The sequence below is a fragment of the Falco biarmicus genome, chromosome Z (assembly GCF_023638135.1).
Source record: "Falco biarmicus isolate bFalBia1 chromosome Z, bFalBia1.pri, whole genome shotgun sequence".
In the NCBI taxonomy this organism is placed as follows: domain Eukaryota; kingdom Metazoa; phylum Chordata; class Aves; order Falconiformes; family Falconidae; genus Falco; species Falco biarmicus.
The window spans coordinates 520,623-538,649 of NC_079311.1; the positions used below are offsets into that span (position 1 = coordinate 520,623).

Genomic DNA, 18,027 nt, shown 5'->3' on the forward strand with positions numbered 1-18,027 from the left:
TTCCGGCCGCCGGCGCGGCCGCCGCAGCAGCGCAGGGCCCGTGGGGGCGGAGCCTCGGGAGCGGGGGACGGGGCCGCAGGGCCGAGGACGACGGCTGCGCCCGGCCCTGCCCGGCCCTTCCCGCCCAGAGAGAAGAGGCAGCGGGGAGGGGCGGGCACCTCAGGTGAGTGGGGCCGCTGCCGGGCCTGGCAGGCGACGGCGCAAGACACCGGGGGGGCGGTCGGGGGGCGCGGCGGGTGACGTGGGCGGCCGGGCCGGGCGGAGCGGGGAGCCCTCGCTGCCCCTTGCCGGCTTCCGCCGCGCCGCCCCGAGCCACCTGGGAGCCCCGCGGGAGGGTGGAGGCGGGCTGCCCGCCGCCCCGGTGCGTGCAGGAGATCGGCCCGGGGGCGGGGAGCGCGGCTGTGCTGTGTTGGGGGGGAGGCCGGCGGACAGCATGCGAACCGGTGGCGGCGGCGCTTCTCCCGGGCCCCCGGTTCCCTTCGCGGGGTTTCCGCCTGCCGGGCACTGGAGGTTTCAGTGGGGCTTGTTCAGGCGTGGGCTTGCGGCGGGCAGGGCCGGGCCGTCCCGTGAAGAGCCCGGCGGTGGTCGGTCGGGCCTTCCACCAGGAGCCGGTGGAACGGAGCTGGAGCCTGGCCTCTGCCTCGGGACTCGTTGGCCCCGGCCTGGTCACGGCACGCCAAACCGCGTGGCGGAGTGCGAGATGCTGCGTTCGGCAGGGAATCCCTGGAGGGCCACCTTGTGTTCACGGCGATGCCCGTGTAAGATAAGAAATGAAATACGTGAAATGTGGTTTTAACAGCTGGGGATGCAAGGATGGGGCGCAGATGCTGTCGCCAGTCTTGAGAGGGGCGTAGTGTTGGAGATCCCAGGTGATAATATAAAAAAAAAAAAAAAAAGGCATAACTCAGTTTCTCAGAGCAGTGCATCCCATGCATTCAGGATTCTATGCAGGAACAACAGCATTTCTTATCTGTCTGTTAACTTCATGTTCTGGAATTTTCAGAGAAGCGTGTTCAGATGACATGTTATAAATTGGGGTTTACTTTCTTGCGCTTGGTGTAATTACTGACTCGTAGCTCATCTTGTGGAGGACAGCATACAGATGGAGTGGCGTTACACGTACTGTTGGTGTACAAAAGTTCCGCGTGCACCGGTTGCTGCCCTGGAATGGATGTCTTATCTCTGTGGTGTTGACTTCACTAGCTTCCAGTTTTTCTCATGGTTGTGCTAGTGAAGGCAAACTCCGCGGGGGTCAGTGGTCAGACTGGAGCTTGTGTTGCACTGTGCTGTAAACCCATATGTTATAAAGAAATGGTAGACCTGAAGTGGCGTCTGTGTGGAATTGGAGAAGGAAATCACCACCTCGGAACTTGACAAAAAGCAGCTTCATTTTTTCCTTCATCTTTCAAAAATTACTCGGCAGTAATTTAGTTAATTTAGCGTGATATGTTCAAATCACAGAAATTGTTATCCTTTAGCGTGACTTTTAAGCAGTGATTAAGGTGATGTTTTTTGAAATTCATTCGTCTATGCTTGTATTGGGTTTGCATGGCGTGGTTTTGGTAGCAGGGGAGCTACAGGAATGGCTTCTGTGAGAAGCACTTAGAAGCTTTCCCCATGGCTTTTACGATGGAGCCAGCGCCAGTTGGCTCCAAGGCTGATCCACTGCTGGCCAAGGCCAACCCAAAGCCCACCAGCAACAGTGGTAGTGCCTCTGGGATAACGTATTTAAGGAGGGGGGTGGGGGGGTGGAACCTGTGCAACAAATTGCAGCCGGACAGATGAGTGAGAATATGCGAGGAGAACAACTCTGCAGACACTCAGGTCTGCGCAGGAGGCCATGAGGTGCTCCAGGCACTGGAGCAGAGATTTTCCAGCAGCCTGTGGTGAAGCCCACGGTGTGAGGTAGGCTGTCCACCCTCAGGCCGTGGAGGCCCACAGTGGAGCAGATCCCCACCTGCAGCCGGAGAGGGCCCCCCACCAGAGCAGAGGGATGCTCGAAGGAGGCTGTGACCCATGGGCAGCCCACGCTGGAGTGGGCTCCTGGCAGGACCTGTGGTCCCGTGGAGAGAGGAACCCGGGCTGGAGCAGGTTTGCTGGCAGGACTTGTGAAACCGTGGGGACCCACACTGGAGCAGGCTGTGCCTGAGGGGCTGCACCCCACGGAAAGGACCCACGCTGGAGCAGTTGGTGAAGAACTGCAGCCTGTGGGAAGGACTCACACTGGAGAGGGTTGTGAAGGACACTTTCCCATGGGAAGGCCCCCATGCCGGAGCAGGGGAAGACTGTGAGGAGGATGGAGCGACAGAGATCAAGTGTTACAAACTGACCGCAATCCCCATTGTGGTGCTCAAGGGGGAGGAGATAAAAAGAGCTGGGAGTGAAGCTGAGCTCAGAAAGAAGGGTGGAGGGAGAAGGTGCGTTTAGTTTTGTTGTTCTTTCTATCCTACTCTGGTATTTATCAGCAATAAATAAAATTAATCTTTCCCAAGTAGAGTGTTTCGGATGGTAATTGGTGAGTGCTCTCCCTGTCCTTATCTCAGCCTGCAAGATTTTCATCTTACTTTCTCCACTGTCTTGCTGGGGAAAGGGAGCGAGAGAGTGACTGGGTGGGTGTCTGATCAGCCCTCCGCAATGTCAAAACAGAACTGTGCGGTGCCTCCGTGTAGATATTTTCCCTTCCGAGGGTAAAAGGATGATGTTAGAAAATGAGGTTTTTAAATGAGTTTGGGAAGATCAGAAGCGGATAATTCAACAGGTCTCATTTGAAATGCAGTAGTCACCTACTGAATCAGTTGTGTGGATAGAGTTATTTGCTTAGGCTGAAGATGTGTAATACTAATGAATCCATTGTGGTCATGGCAAACTAATATTTGTTACTTCAATCTAAAACATTTCCTGGCAAAAATAGATTATTCATTGCGCAGTTAACCCTGGCTTCCTTGGGGTTAAAATCTTAGGCAAAGGAGTCACCAAGGAGCATGGCTGGATCGGGTTGTTTAAAATTCTTGAATCTCTGGTACATGGTGAAGTTGAAGAGCTAGATTTAGAAATCATCGCTGTATTGAGCAAGAAGACGGCATGCTGGCACTGAGCTGTCTGTGGCTGCCCTTTCTTGTGGCATCCTTGCCTGCACACATTTGGTTCTGCGTGGTGTTTGTGGTTTGATTCTTGAATGGGGGGTGATGGCAGGCAGAAGAAGCTGGCAGATGTCTTTCCTTTGCAGTGCTGGCCATTCTTGCGAAAGGACGATGACAGTTACAGAGACTGACGTGGTGTCATGAACCTCAGGAGAGGTCTTCTGAACTGATAACGTAACTGTGAGTTTAGATCAGTCCTTGGTGGTGGTAGTTCACCTTCCCGTACCCTTAAATGGCTTTACTGCCAGTTCTGTGAAGCAGCATTCTCTGCTTTTCCCTTTGTAAATAAATCAAATAGGGATATTGCCCAAACAGCTTTCTTCAGGTGTTTCAGTGTGCAATGCCTAAAACCCTGTGTTGCTCTTGGGAATTGTCTCATATTAGACGCAGGTTTTTAACTTCCTAAGATCAAGGACAGAATCCATGAACTGTTTCTTAATGATACCTAGAAAACACTGTGCTTTTTTTATAAGTTGACCAGAAAAGCATGTCGGCCCTTTTTAAGAGAGACCAATGCCTGTGAAAGCTATGGTACTGACCCTGAAGTCCAATTGGTGAAGGGAATTCGCCAGGAATTAAAAGGGAACAAGTGTTCAGTCTGTTCTGAATATACAGCATTACAGGTGTGTTAAATAGTGGAACTACAACAGAGAAACAGCCCCCCTGGTGACAAGCTGAGATGGCACATCAAAATGCAGGAGTGGGGTTTTTTGCTCTCCTCCTGTGTGTCTTCTCCGAAGTATCACACTGCGCTGTGGGATCTGGATGCACAGAGATGCGTCACAGGGCTGGGAGGAGGTGAGTGGAAATGTCAGGAAGCAGGAGGATGCCCTGTCGCAGGTGGTGTCCCTTTCTTCAGATAACTAGGTGTCCAAGAAAACTCGTCTTTTTTTTTTAGGAAGCTTTTTGTTGCTCCTTTCAAAGATGCTCTTTGCAACTGGCAAGCTGTGCTGTTACTCTTTGTTAATGAGTTAGTGTTGCCATGAGTTTGACTGTCTATTTACAGTACCATTCGGATGATGAGAAAATACTAAGCCATGTGCTAATCTCTTACTGTTCTCTGGAGGGCTGATGCAACTTGCAGCGGCATTTGCAGTGCAGTTTATCCTTTCTGATTCTTACATGAGTTGTAACTCGTTGTCCCTGACAATAAATAGAGAGATAAACTGTGTGAGTTAAACTATATATAAAACCTGGCTAAGGAAATGCCTAAAATGAGATACTGTAAGCTCAGTGTCAGTCATGAAAGTCACTAGTTGCAGATGTGTCTCGTCAGACGCACACAAAAAATGCCTTTCATGGCTGGCACTCAACATTGTCACATGCATGAAAGCAGTGTAACACTGAAGCCTACTTCAGTTGTATGGGGCAAATCCAGAAATCGTTTTGACTGTTAACTAAAATTCCACCATATGTTTGGCTTGAAAACACTCTTAGAGCAGAGAATGCACACACTGCGTGTTTCAAAGTGACAAAACTTGCTGGAGGTGTCAAAGAAAGTGAAGATTTACATTTCTTCCTTCCTCTACTCTCCCACTGTCCCGCTGACTTGTTAAAAAAACGGATAGAACCGATAGAAAGTTTTCTAAAGGAACGTTTGTATCGCTGACTCCTATCTAGATTTATGTTTGTTATTTCAGTCTTCAGCGGAGCTTTTTTTAAGATTTTTTTTATTCCAAGCACAATGGTTAAACACAGTACAAGTATATTGTAACATTTTGTAAAATGTAATTTAAGCGAAGAGGCAAGCAGTTACTAATATTATATTGGCGTACTCTCAGGTTTTGACTATATGCCAAGGATTCTTGCAGGCTTAGTACCTACAATATCGAATGCGTTTAAATACAGGTTGTTGGAAATGAGGTTTGAGGTGCAAGTAATAAATTGCCCTTCATTTATCTGATAAGGAAAACCCAAATGCCTAGTCCAAAGTCTGCAGTACTGTGTTTGAATGTAAGATTTCTTCTGATGCCATTCTGCTGAATGGTATATCTGAGGCAGCTTTTATTGTTGGGTTTAATCACACAAAATGAATTCCTCCACAGACTTTTAAAAGCTTCTTTAGGGAGCAACTTGAGGTTCTCTTTGAATATTTTGTTTGTTTGACTTCTTGACAGTGTCTCAGGATTGCAGTGTAATCTAAACTGTGCCCTTTAGTATGGGACATAGTAAAAAACACTTAAGTAGATCATTGTACAGAGTTGCTGTTTTTCACACCGTTTTATAGTGAGTTTAACTTTTTTTAAAGAAATGAGAGAAAAAGTTTTTGATTCTGCAGTAGTTTCAGTGCAAGTGTACTTAAATACTTGCCGTGTCTCCTCTTGCTGCAGCTTAAGTATTAGAGCAGGGGGATTTGCTGGGAAAAGGGACTGTAAGTCTGCATAGTACTGTCAGTGCTCATCATTCAAGAAATAAAAAGAAATCATAGGAAGAAACAATTACTATTAAAAGTAGTAGAAATATGTGCTAATAAAACCTGGAATTCTGCTGGAGAAATCGATAGTGTCCCTTCTCTCCTGCCACGTGGTTTTGTTACCAGCTGTCCCTTGTGTCTCCTACCTGCCTGCCTGGGCTGTGTGTGCAAACTGGCCAGCTGGCTGAATTTGGTTTTGGGTGTTTTGTGTTGTTTAAGAGAATAAGGGAATTAAGCATGACTTGGTGAAAAGCGGTCCTTATAATTTGGCTGCTTCTGTAACCAGACACCAACTTCCGCAAAAAAAAGAAGGGGATTCAGCACCTAGTCTCCACTTTGTAAAATTGGTTGGAGTTGACAGACAGACCCAGAGGTTAATATCTAATGGAAAATTAATGAACCGGCTGTGTGATTGTAAAGCGTAGGTCTTTTTTTTTTCCTAGAATTTGAGAACGCTTGCACATCATCTTCCCCATTAGGTATTTTTAATCCTGATGCTTTCTTAACATGGAAAGCTTAGTTTAAGAAATCTAAGCCCTATCTCCATCTGTATACATGAGGAATGTGCCACCAGGAATGTTTGGTTACGGGGCTCTAGCTCCTCTGCACAGCCCCAAAGGAGCTTGAAAACACAAGGACAGGAGTGGGAGCCCCGTGGGGCTGCTTGTAAGCCCATTCCTGGAGCTAGCCCGTCACAGGCCCATCTCTGCTAGCCCAGAGGAGCACAGGCACAGGTGGGAACCCCCCTGAGAAAGGGAGAAAAGGAGCACGTTGTTCAAGCCCCTGCCAGGGCAGTCCCAGCCCAGCCTCTGCCCAGTGTCCTGTTGTGCTAAGGGAGATGCTGCCTGCTGTCGGGACAGATGGGCTGCAGGGAACGCCAGGTTGGGATCCCGCAGGATGGTTAGGGGTGAAACCAAAAGTGAGGGAAAAGAGGAGTTAAGGGATTTGGGGACGAACAGGTGTGGAAATAGAGAGGGGTAAAGGAATAAAAAGGGCCGGTCGCGTTGCGTGTAGGCAGTTGGCTCGTCAGTGCACTTGCCTGGCCATGTCCTGCACCTGGTCAGTGCTGTCTGTCCTGCTCCTTATCAAATTCCTTCCTGGTTGTGTCCTGGGTGAGGTCTCTCTGCCTGATACGAGCACAGCCACAAGGCAGAGGGTCCCTTTGTCCGTGGGGCATTGACTGGAGCAAGTGCAGCTGTGCGGGTGTCTGATGGCCGGTGAAGCTCAACCTGGATGAGCCGGTGAAGTGGCCTGGGAGCAAAGGCGGGGGTGTCCATGGATCCCTAAGGGCAGCACTGGGTGTGAGAGTGCCTGTGTCTACAGGGACAGCACCATGGTGGGGTCAGCTGTGGGACCAGAGGAGTCTTGGCTGGCTCTGTGGACTTGTGACAGTCCGTACCAGCAACTGGAGCCAGGTTGTTGCCTGCCTGCAGGCTAGGGGTGGGGAGACTGGGGACCAGCAGGCAGCTACTGGGAGGGCCAACTGCCGGAGGGGGTCTACCTCGTATGCCTGTATGGATGTTCGCACTGGTGGACTTCCACCCTGCCCAGGCAGAGAGGGAAGCTGAACGAGGCCTCTGGTTCTGCCCATGTGTGAGTGCTGAGTGTCTCTTGTAGTGTGTACATGTGCTCTGTGCATTTGTGCCTGCTGGGGATGCGTCTTCTCCTGCTCTCCTGCTGTCTTCTCCTGCTGGGACCTGGGGATATTTAGCAGCAGCAGCAGCCTCGCCTCTCATGGGCTGTTTGATTTGCTGTGATATGATCTCCACTAGCGGTTTCAGTATCTATTGAGCACGCTTTTTATCAAAGTTTAATTACCTTTTTAAGGATGTAATCCAAATGCTAGGGAGAAAACGCTGCTTTACTTGTTTTCTAGCCAATTAATGTTACATTAAAAAAAATCTGTCGTTCCTTTGTCAAACTCTACTGAAATTACCAAAGCAAACTGTCAAATAGAAAGCCAGAGAGGTAAACCTCGTGTATGTAAAACCATGCCTCCGGTGACTTGTGGTTTAGTGCCTTCCCAGGTAGAGGTGGTGTCTGAATATTTAATAGCTCTCAATTAATTTTTCTTCAGTGACTCTTATGTATTCACGTGTACTTGCCCATGGCGAAGAGTTTTGTCGCTTTACTGTGTTACGTGGAGGAGTGTTTCTTTGGTTCTGACCTTGCTGGTTTCATTTCTTAAGCCTTAGTCCAAGAAGAGGCAGAACAGTTGTTTTCCAGTCAGTATTTCGTAGATGGTTTTTCATTGCTTGCCCTTAAAATTTTCCTGGCTCATGACTAGTTGTATTTGTAGGAAAACTACTTGCCACTAAACAATTTGGTATAGTTTCTTTTCGTTTGTGGTAATTTGATTATAAAACTAAGCTGTTCCCTCTCCCGCTGCTCTCCAAAAGGCTGCTGGGACTCGGTGTCTGCCGTTTGTACCACTGATGCCTCCCCTGAGTCGCACTGACTGGGTCTGATTCAGCAGGAGGTTTCATCTAACATTCCCTGGGTCCCCAGGATGTGAACTGGAGCTGGTTGTGAGCCTCACGAAAGCTGCACGCTGGCCGCTGAAACCACTCACTGCTCAGCTGGGAGCATCTCTTGTCTTTCATCTGAATGGGCTTTCACACAGCCGTGAGATGGGATGTCACCCATCGTGTGCTGGAGGTGTTGGGTTGTTTGAAAGGGGACTGATGGGGATGTGCAGCCCACAGGTGGTTCAGCGGAGTCTTTATGGCCAGCTCTTGCTGAAAGACGGGCTATCACTGAAGCAGGAGGGAAAGACAGACTGAATCTGCATCTCCAGAAATACGCCACCCCTTTATTTTGATACTGACTTAGGTGCGTTGCGTGTATTTAGTAACCTGAAGCAGCTGATATCTCACCGAATGTGGTCTGTGGATATAATGTAGTATATACCGCTCAGCCTAGTTTTATAACTTTTAATTGATCTTGTGCAAGATCTCAGCTCCACTCTGCGGTCCGTTTGTTGATTCTGGTTCAAGGACTTCAGCCTTTATAGTGTAGTAAAAGTTAAATACCAAGCCAAATTAATGTTATTTGAAGCAAAAGTGGGGTTTGTCTTGTTTCAGGTGCATGAAGGATGCACTCGCTTTTGGTGACTGTAAGCCAGTACTCTTTGGGTTCTAAAGTCCCTATTCATTGCTCAAAAGAATGAGTTTTGGCTGTTTTCTCGGGTTCGGGTACACGTTGCTGCCTGGGCAAGAAGACATCGGACCATCCCTGTAACCTAGCTTCCTTTCTGGAGTCTGGCTCAATCTTCTTGCTGATGTGAGATCCTGTCCTCATGTTCAGCATTTTCCACCTCCAGTCTTCTCTGGGCATTGGTTCAAAGGCTTTATTACAAAGCATTTTGTAATACCTTTGTATTACCACCTCCTGGGATTGGCTCGATAGGGGCAAGGCATGAGCGAACTCTCGAGTATTTGATAATCCTTTACGGTGCATTTCCTAGAATGACCTAAAGCAGTGCACAGACTGGGAACTGCTGGGGTGCTCGTGAACAGCTTGCTTCTTGACAACCCTTGAAGCTGGAGCGGTCTCTGCTGGGCCCTGTGCTTTTTTCCGCAGGATGGAGATTTACTGACCTGCCTTTTAGCTGGTGGTGCTAATGGTTCATCACTGACACGTTTTGGAAAGCAGTACCACGGCGTCTGCCAGTTGTGCTCCTTAGGGAAAGGAGATCCCTTGCCTCTCCTGGTGTGGTGGGTGCCTGGCATTTTCTGGCGAGTCTGCCAGCGGGCTGTAGCATTGTATGCTGTGCAGATCTGCTCTACGCGTAGTCGTGCAAGTGTGAAATGGTTCTTTGGAGCTGTTGATATTGACTTGAGAATGAAGTGAAAAGAAAGTTGACCAGCATCCAGGCCCCACAAGAGCGCACTGATGCTATAGTGATGGTACTGTGAATGGAGCAAGAGTTTCTTGTTGCTCTGGCAACTGTTGCCCCTACCCCCCATCTCCTCCTCCTCCTGTCTCCACATTCCCCCTAGGTGCTGCGGTTTAGTCCCTTTCCTGTGAAGCCAAGGACAAAGTGTTATCACTCACATAACACCTGGCCCATCTCAGAGGTGAGTGAAAGAATTGTTCGGCAGTCTCCTCTCAACTTTCCAGAAACGGCCGGCTGAGGGGAAGCTTTCCTCACAGAGGAGGTCATGCCTGCACGGTGCTTGCTGGAACGAAGGAGGCCAGGAGTATTTTTAACCAGGTGTGCCGGAGCTCAGAAGTCAGACAGCGATGTGGCAGCACTGTTCACAAAACAGCCCTGGCCTCTGCCACATTCCAGATGCTTCCTGCCGGGACTTGTGGCTGTTGTCACAGGTTCCCCGTCTTCCTTTTGTCTGCCTGCCTGCCTGAGGTCACAGAGTTTCAGTTTGCGCCTCCCTTCTCCTACGACACCAAGAAGCATTTCCTCACTTTCCCTCTTGTTGCGTTTCTCTTGGAGAAAATGCGTAGAAATAATAACTCCGCAGTTCCAAGGTTTTGTCTCGCTTAACATACTTTTGTTTGAAAATGTCATCTTATTTTTCATGTCAAATACACATTGGTATTGAAAGATAAATAAAATCACCTGTTACCTGTATTGCTATTTCTTCTTTTAAAAAAAAAGTGGCAAGCTCAAATTCTTCTGTTTTATTACATAACTATATAGAGATAAGGAAGATGTATTTAATCTATTTATGGTGCTTATTTCAGGCATCATAGCCTTAGTGCTGCCAAATTACAGGATTTTTGATGCTGCTGGTAAGCCGGAACCCTCACCATTGCTGGAAGGCATAAACTGTAATTTATTTATTTATTTCATCTTTTTAAAATACACAGGCACTAATTACAGATTTTTGCCAGCAGAATTTTTTGCCTTTTCAGCGTTTAGGTAAAACTCTGGTTCTTCACGAGCCTGTATCCTTTGGAGAGGGGGCAGGGGTCTTTGTGCAGTGGACTAGGTGGTTAAATCTTTTTCTGGCAAAGAGCTGCAAAGTACGTGTTGATGACAAGAAGTGTTGCTCTGGCCACCCCTTCCATAGCTATTGGAGGCACTGGTAAGTTTTGAGTGAGGAGGTTAAGTATTTTAAGTCCAGCACTGGTTATACCTGTGGGCCTGCTAGAAAAGGGGGGAGCCTGGCTTTGTAACCTTACTGTTACTTTTTTTTTGCTTTTTGCTGCTCTGATAGTTACCCAGCATGTGTTCAGCTCGTGCTTGTCCCACTCTCTGCCAGTGGATGGTGTGACTGGGAAACGTCACTCCACCCCAGGCCCAGCCTGAGCTTCTTCTGGGGTCTGGGGGGGATTCGGTCTGACAGGCCGTGGAGAGGGAGCAAGTGGGGTTGGCGTGCAGTGTCGTGGTTTAACCCCAGCCAGCAGCCACGCAGCCACTTGCTCTCTCTCCCCCTCACCCAGAGGGATGGGGAAGAGAATGGGAAAGGAATGTAAAACTCAAGGGTTGAGATAAGAACAATTTAATAGGTAAAGCGAAAGCAAGCAAGCAGGGAATTCCTTCCCCACTCCCCACGGGCAGGCAGGCTCAGCCATCCCAGGGCAGCCGGGCTCCATCACGTAACGGGTACTCAGGAAGACAAACGCCATAATGCCAAATGTCCCCCCTTCCTCCTCCTTCCCCCAGGGTATATACTCAGCATGACGTCCCACGGTATGGAATCCCTCTCTGGCTGGCTTGGGTCACCTGTCCTGGCTGTGTCCCCTCCCCATGTCCCGTGCCCCCCCAGCCCTCTGGCTGGCAGGGCCCAAGGAACTGAGAAGTCCTTGATTTAGTAGAAACATCACCCAGCAACAACTAAAACCGTCACTGTCCTGTCAACGCTGTTCTCACATCAGAGCCAAAACAGCACTGTACTAAGAAGAAAATTAACTCCATCCCAGCTGAAACCAGGACACACAGGTAGTGAGGGCACACACCGCATGGGTTTACTTCATTTCCAAATGCAAAAACCTAACCTCGTGCTGCTTGCAGAATAACTCCTGAACGAGTTCCAAAGAAGTGTCTTCTTCATAACAGAGGATCAAGAACTGTCCTGCTTTCCTAGCACTTGACGTGCTAGTGGTGATAATGCGAGGCGGGGGAAGATTGCAGAGTTACTTCCCTCCTTTGAGCGGAGTTGCTGCCAGAAGCCAAGGGATCTCTCTAATTCTGCAGCTGCCAGCTTGCATATGCAGAAATGTGTAAATCCGTTGTGATCTTGTGTGTATTGCTTGGCTTTTTGGCCCTTACCAGCACGTGTCCGGCCTGCCTTGCCTCCCTCCCTGCCTTTTTTTGCCTTGCAGCGCAGCAGAGTACAGAGCCTTGAGTTCCTGCAGGCTGAGGGAGCCTTAGTGGCAACGTGCTGCTGCTGCTCCTCCATCCCTGCCATCTCGATAGCTGAGGTTTTGCTTTTTCTGCTGATCCTTCCAAGTAAATAGTTAATAGACAGCCCTCCAGGTGAACAAAATTCCAAAGTAATGAACAACCTACATCAACAGCTGTACCTGCTTTCCTCTGAATGAATGTGCGTACTTGGCAGCCACTGTCTCTGGCCTGAGCATACCTTCTGAGCAAAGCTGGTGTGTAAAGCGAAACACCTGGGAAGAGTTTGAAAGAAAATGTTATTTCTGAGCGAACCATTCTTTCCTGGTCCAGCATGACTATGGGAAACCTTGTATGCAGATTATTCACATAGCTTGTGACTTTGCACAGACCAAGAAGGTTTGTAAGAAACTTCTTCAAAATAAAGGTATGGAGACGGCTTTTAACGTTGACAGACTTTTCTGTCTCACTACAAAATAAAATAAGAAATGGGGTTTATTTTGTGGGAAAACCTGAGGACTTTTAGTGTATCCTAGCTGATAAACCACAGTCAATAAGAAAATTGTATTGCACTTTTGATAGCTAGTGGCAGTTTGCGTTAAGAGCTGACCGTTCGTTCCAGTGCAGAAGTGTCTCCCTTCTTTTCCATTAACTCTTCTTTTCTGGGTGTCTGTGTTGAAAGCAGGTACTTGAATGACAGTTCTGCACAGTAGCTGAGAAAGTGTGCAGAAAGTCATTTGCAGAAGGTGAAATTGGATTACGTGAGATGAGAATCAAAGTTCAGACTTTTCAGTGGGGGGGTTATCTAATAACGTGAGCCATTTATCAAAGGTTGCAGTAAATTATTCACAATTTTTTAAAAAAAAAAACCACCCACAGGATTAAATGTTTTACTAAAGAGTGTGGTTTAGTTTGGACAGGTGAAATGACCTGCGTTATTCAGTTTACAGCAGAGCTCCCTGTGACACATCTGATGCTGATGTGACTGTTGCACTAGGTCAGCTCCATGGCAGAACCTGTATTTTCTTCCTTGTCCTCCTCCACAAGATTGTCAGCTTTGATACAGTACCAATGTGGCAGCAGTAAATTAAGATCAGTTATTGTTTTATCTGTCTTTCAGCTGTCATCTTTCATTTTTAAACCTGGTTTTCTTGTGGTCTGAATGGTGCTTCAGCTGTTTTTAGTATTATAGTTTCTTCTCTTTTGTTTTATAGGATCATGGATTTTCCAGGACATTTTGAGCAAATCTTTCAGCAGCTCAACTACCAGAGGCTTCATGGCCAGCTTTGCGACTGTGTCATTGTGGTGGGCAACAGGCATTTCAAAGCCCATCGCTCTGTTTTGGCAGCATGTAGCACGCATTTCCGAGCTCTGTTTACTGTAGCAGAGGGAGATCAGACTATGAACATGATTCAGCTGGACAGCGAAGTGGTGACAGCAGAAGCTTTTGCTGCTCTGATAGACATGATGTATACTTCCACACTAATGCTTGGGGAGAGCAACGTTATGGACGTCTTGCTGGCTGCTTCTCACTTACATTTGAACTCTGTTGTGAAAGCATGCAAACACTACCTTACTACCAGGACGCTGCCAATGTCTCCACCGAGTGATCGAGTTCAAGAGCAAAATGCACGCATGCAGAGGTCTTTCATGCTCCAGCAGCTTGGACTGAGCATTGTGAGCTCTGCTTTAAATTCCACTCAGAGTGCAGAGGAGCAGCCAAATACTATGAGCTCCTCGATGAGAAGTAACATTGAGCAGCGCACTACTTTTCCTATCCGTCGTCTCCACAAACGTAAACAGTCTTCTGAAGATCGGGCCAGACAGCGCATCAGGCCTGCCATGGACGAGTCTGTTTCTGACGTGACTGCAGAGAGTGGGCAGTCAGTAGTTCATTCACGGGAAGATTTCTTCTCACCAGATTCACTGAAGATTGTGGACAACTCTAAGGCCGATGCTGTTGCTGATAACCAGGAGGATAATACTATTATGTTTGATCAGTCTTTCAGTGCTCAGGAAGATGCTCAAGTGCCCAGCCAGTCTGACAACAGCGGAGGCAACATTGCACAGATGTCCATGGCATCCCAGGCAACACAGGTAGAAACCAGCTTTGACCAGGAGGCTGCTTCTGAGAAGAACAACTTCCCATGTGAGAACCCAGAGGTCAGTCTGAATGAAAAAGAGCACATGAGGGTGGTGGTGAAGTCTGAACCTTTGAGTTCCCCAGAGCCTCAAGACGAGGTGAGCGATGTCACTTCCCAAGCAGAGGGCAGCGAGTCTGTTGAAGTGGAGGGAGGAGTAGTGAGTGCAGAGAAGATAGAACTGAGTCCCGAGAGCAGCGATCGTAGCTTTTCTGACCCGCAATCCAGTACTGATAGGGTGGGAGACATCCATATTATGGAGGTGTCAAATAACCTGGAACACAAGTCTACTTTCAGTATCTCTAATTTTCTAAATAAAAGCAGAGGTGGTGGCTTCAGCGCTAGTCAAAACAGTGATGATAACATTCCAAATACCACCAGTGACTGCAGAATGGACAGTGATGCCTCTTATCTGATGAGTCCAGAGTCGGGGCCCGCTGGCGGCCATTCGTCTGCCACGGTCTCCCATGTTGAGAACCCATTTAGTGAACCTGCAGACTCTCATTTTGTTAGACCAATGCAGGATGTGATGGGGCTCCCCTGTGTACAAACATCTGGGTACCGAGCAGCAGAACAGTTCGGCATGGATTTTCCGCGGTCAGGCTTGGGCTTGCACTCCTTGTCAAGGGCAATGATGGGCTCAGTCAGAGGTGGAGCTAGCAGCTTTCCTGGGTACCGCCGCATAGCCCCCAAAATGCCTGTGGTCACTTCAGTCAGGAGCTCCCAGCTGCAAGATAACTCATCCAGTTCCCAGCTGATTATGAATGGGACCACTTCTTTTGAAAACGGGCATCCATCACAACCTGGTCCGCCACAGCTGACAAGGGCGTCCGCAGATGTCCTTTCAAAATGCAAGAAGGCCTTATCTGAGCATAATGTCTTGGTTGTAGAAGGTGCACGCAAGTATGCGTGCAAGATCTGCTGCAAGACGTTTTTGACCTTGACGGACTGCAAGAAACACATCCGTGTGCACACGGGAGAGAAGCCTTACGCCTGCCTGAAGTGTGGCAAGCGGTTCAGCCAGTCCAGCCACCTCTACAAACACTCCAAGACAACCTGCCTGAGGTGGCAGAGCAGCAACCTGCCTAGCACTTTGCTTTAATCTTCTCCACCGCAGGCCCAAAGGAAAATGCCAGTCTAGCTCCCTGAAGCACCACAGGAGTGTGAACACTATTTTCTTCGAGGCTGCAGGCTCGGAGGCTGCTCTTGTCGGTCGGTGAACGCTTCCCGTGTGATTGTGCCACACACACAGAAGTCTTGGGTCTGTCAGTTGGGGATATTACTTTACCTACCTCACAGGGGTGTTGTGAGGCTTAAGCAGCTGTAAGCAAAGAACCTGGAGATCTTCAGAAGTCGCACTGTAGGTGGGTGAAGTGTTGGCTACAACGTACGTTCAGGCCTTGGGCTGCCAGGGATACAATCCCTAAAGCTAAGCAGTTCCTTTGCAGGGCAGAGGGGTGAGAACGTAGTAGTTATCTCATGAAGTAGCACGTTTTCAACAACGAGAAACTGAAGTGCAAATTTCCTCTTTTTTTTTTTTTTCTCCCCCCCCCCCCCCAAAGTATTTTGTAAAAGTGAAAGCATTTTAAAAAATGACCTGTAAAACAAGTTGCTGCATTATGTATGGACAGTAGTGGCAGAGCTGTTAACTGGAACTAACGCAGAGTGCATATCTTTAAAAGAGAAGAACAACTTTGGATGCACCCGTCTTGACATAATGCTTTAAAATATGCTAATTATAAAGATAGTTCTAGGGTTATGAATGTATGTTAGGCTGTTTTGTAGTAAAGGACACTGTGTAAGGAAGGTGCTTAAATTAAATCCCAGACAAGTAACTTTTGGACTGCCAAATGTATATAGATACTTCGAATACAGCAAGATCTGGATGTTTGATTTTTTTTTTTTTTTCTGTAGAAACTTGTATTAAGTGGTAAGTGAAGTACTGTTTCTTGTTTGTGCTATTCTTAGCAGTATTTTAACCGATTTGTATCTCCTATGTTAAAATTATCTATCCACAGAAGTCTGAAAAAGAGCTTGTCTTTGTCTGCTTTGTTATTTTGAAGGAGAGAGAGAATTTGTGATGGCTTTTTTTACTGTGTAAGATAGTCTCTTGCTGTTTCCAGATGCTGATAGTCAATCTGATCCCCGATATTGCATAAGTATATTGTCCTTTTCGGACACGCTTACCTTCTGGCTTTAATTTCCTCCTCTGTACACTTACTTAATTTCCTTCACAACTATAGATTGTTCCTCGTATCAAACCAGTCAGGAATGATCCTCATTTGCCATATTTATTTATGCCGCTATAAAATGTAGTTGTTAAACACACTCTTTCCACTTAGTGTCACAAATGTACTTTTTCCCATAAATTAAAAAAAAAAGCGCATAAATTTAATTTTAAAAAATAGCACTTTGTATGGCAAAAAATCAGTGATTGTTATTCTTGAAGTGAATTGTGTAAACCTTATTTTAATTTCCTCTTCTTTGATACCGTTGTAACTAGTACTGTCTGCAGTCTTTTTTTAAGATGCAAATGAATTAACTACTGGTGTTCAGCATGTTGGGTTTCTGAATAAAATTTTGGAGCACTTGTGCTGATAAATGTTGCTGTACCATATAGGAGTTGGGTCAAGGCTGCAGCATGTCTGCTGCTTAGGAGAGACAGAGGATTTGCATTTCCTGGTATCTTAAGTCACAGAACAACAGCTTTCCGTTAATACAAAAAAAAAAAAAAAAATTGCAAACCTTCCCCTCTTTTATTTTATTCTGTATAGCAAATGCATTTTGTGTGATGACATTCAGCAGTTTTATGGAGTTTGTGCTACCTAATAGTTTGCCTTCTTAAACGTCTTGGATTTATATTTGGATAAACTGAAAATAAAATCCTTATCCATAGTTCTGTAGGTCATTTAGCGGGATGAACTATCAAAACTGTGGAAGCATAGAAACCAAACAGTCATTGTCAGACCAAAGGAAATACGGAAATTTTTCTGTACTTGGCTTTATGTGAAACAGTAATCCACTAATGAAGAAATGTGTCTTCATCTCTAATTACAGTGCTTCACATGAAAAAAAAAAAAAAAAAGCCAAATGTCTGTCAATGTGTTACTTGCGCCTCGAGCGTACAAAGTAAACAGGAACATGGAAACATAGTGAATGGATTAATTCCTTTAAAATGTTAAGATTTTGTTACAGGATTTATTTAATGGTCATATTTCTAGCTCTTGATTTTATAGGCATTAAGGAAATGTGCTGCATTTTTTTAAAGCATTAGGATATGCCACAATTTGTTTTATAATGATTTTGATATCAGGGGACTAACAGCATTGAGCTATACTAAACAATCTCACTGAAATGTCAATAAAATGCAGTATTTTGTACTTTAATATTTTCTTGTGTTGCCTTATTAGTGACATTCTGATGGTTTCATCTTCCTTGCATTTCTAGCATGTAGTTTTAAAAATAGGGTGTTTTTTTACATTTTCTGTTTCCTATAGCACATCTGAATTCTTTGAATTCTTACAACACATAGGGATAAAACATCTATGCAAATGAGGAGATTAGAGTAACTGAGAACGAATACGAGCAGATGAACATAGTTAACTGTACCTTTTGAATGAAATTAAAATTGTAATGTTATTAGGAAATATCAGACCTTGTGCAGGAGGACTCATGTCTTTAAGAAAAAAAAATCAACTGGGAGCATTTTTGGAAGTAGCAACTTTCAATTCCATTATTCATTGCCATCTAGTGCAGCTGGAGGAGCACACTACAAACCTAGGAGCCTGTGGCTGGCTTGTCGCTTTCCTGGTCTTCCAATATGAAGCAATATCTCAAGAGTGGCATCTCCACTTAGCTATCCCCTGTTGTAAACTGAGAGTATCTCATCTCAAAGCCTGGTAACGCTGTCAAAGAGCTTATCGCTCTTGAGTTTTGTTCAGAATTTAACTTTCCAAATGCTACAGTGAGAGCTCATGTGAAGCAGTCAGTTATGTTAGTATTACGAAACGTGAAAAATAAACCCTA

The 18,027-nt window shown here is 46.6% G+C and overlaps 1 protein-coding gene across 6 annotated transcripts; it reads left to right on the top strand.

Moving 5' to 3' along the window:
- The first annotated feature begins 3 nt into the window (after nucleotides 1-3).
- Nucleotides 4-17,387, top strand: LOC130142488 (zinc finger and BTB domain-containing protein 5). Of its 6 annotated transcripts, none has more exons than XM_056324526.1 (3): nucleotides 4-163; nucleotides 9,555-9,632; nucleotides 13,075-17,387. In XM_056324526.1, the coding sequence occupies exon 3, from the start codon at nucleotides 13,079-13,081 to the stop codon at nucleotides 15,101-15,103; it is 2,025 nt and encodes a 674-aa protein (XP_056180501.1). In that variant the 5' UTR covers nucleotides 4-163; nucleotides 9,555-9,632; nucleotides 13,075-13,078; the 3' UTR covers nucleotides 15,104-17,387. The 6 variants fall into 6 exon arrangements, with proteins under 6 accessions (XP_056180501.1, XP_056180499.1, XP_056180502.1 ...); XM_056324524.1 differs by lacking the exon at nucleotides 9,555-9,632 and adding an exon at nucleotides 9,676-12,942; XM_056324525.1 differs by lacking the exons at nucleotides 4-163; nucleotides 9,555-9,632 and adding exons at nucleotides 9,640-10,601; nucleotides 11,183-12,942.
- Nucleotides 17,388-18,027: the final 640 nt, after the last annotated feature.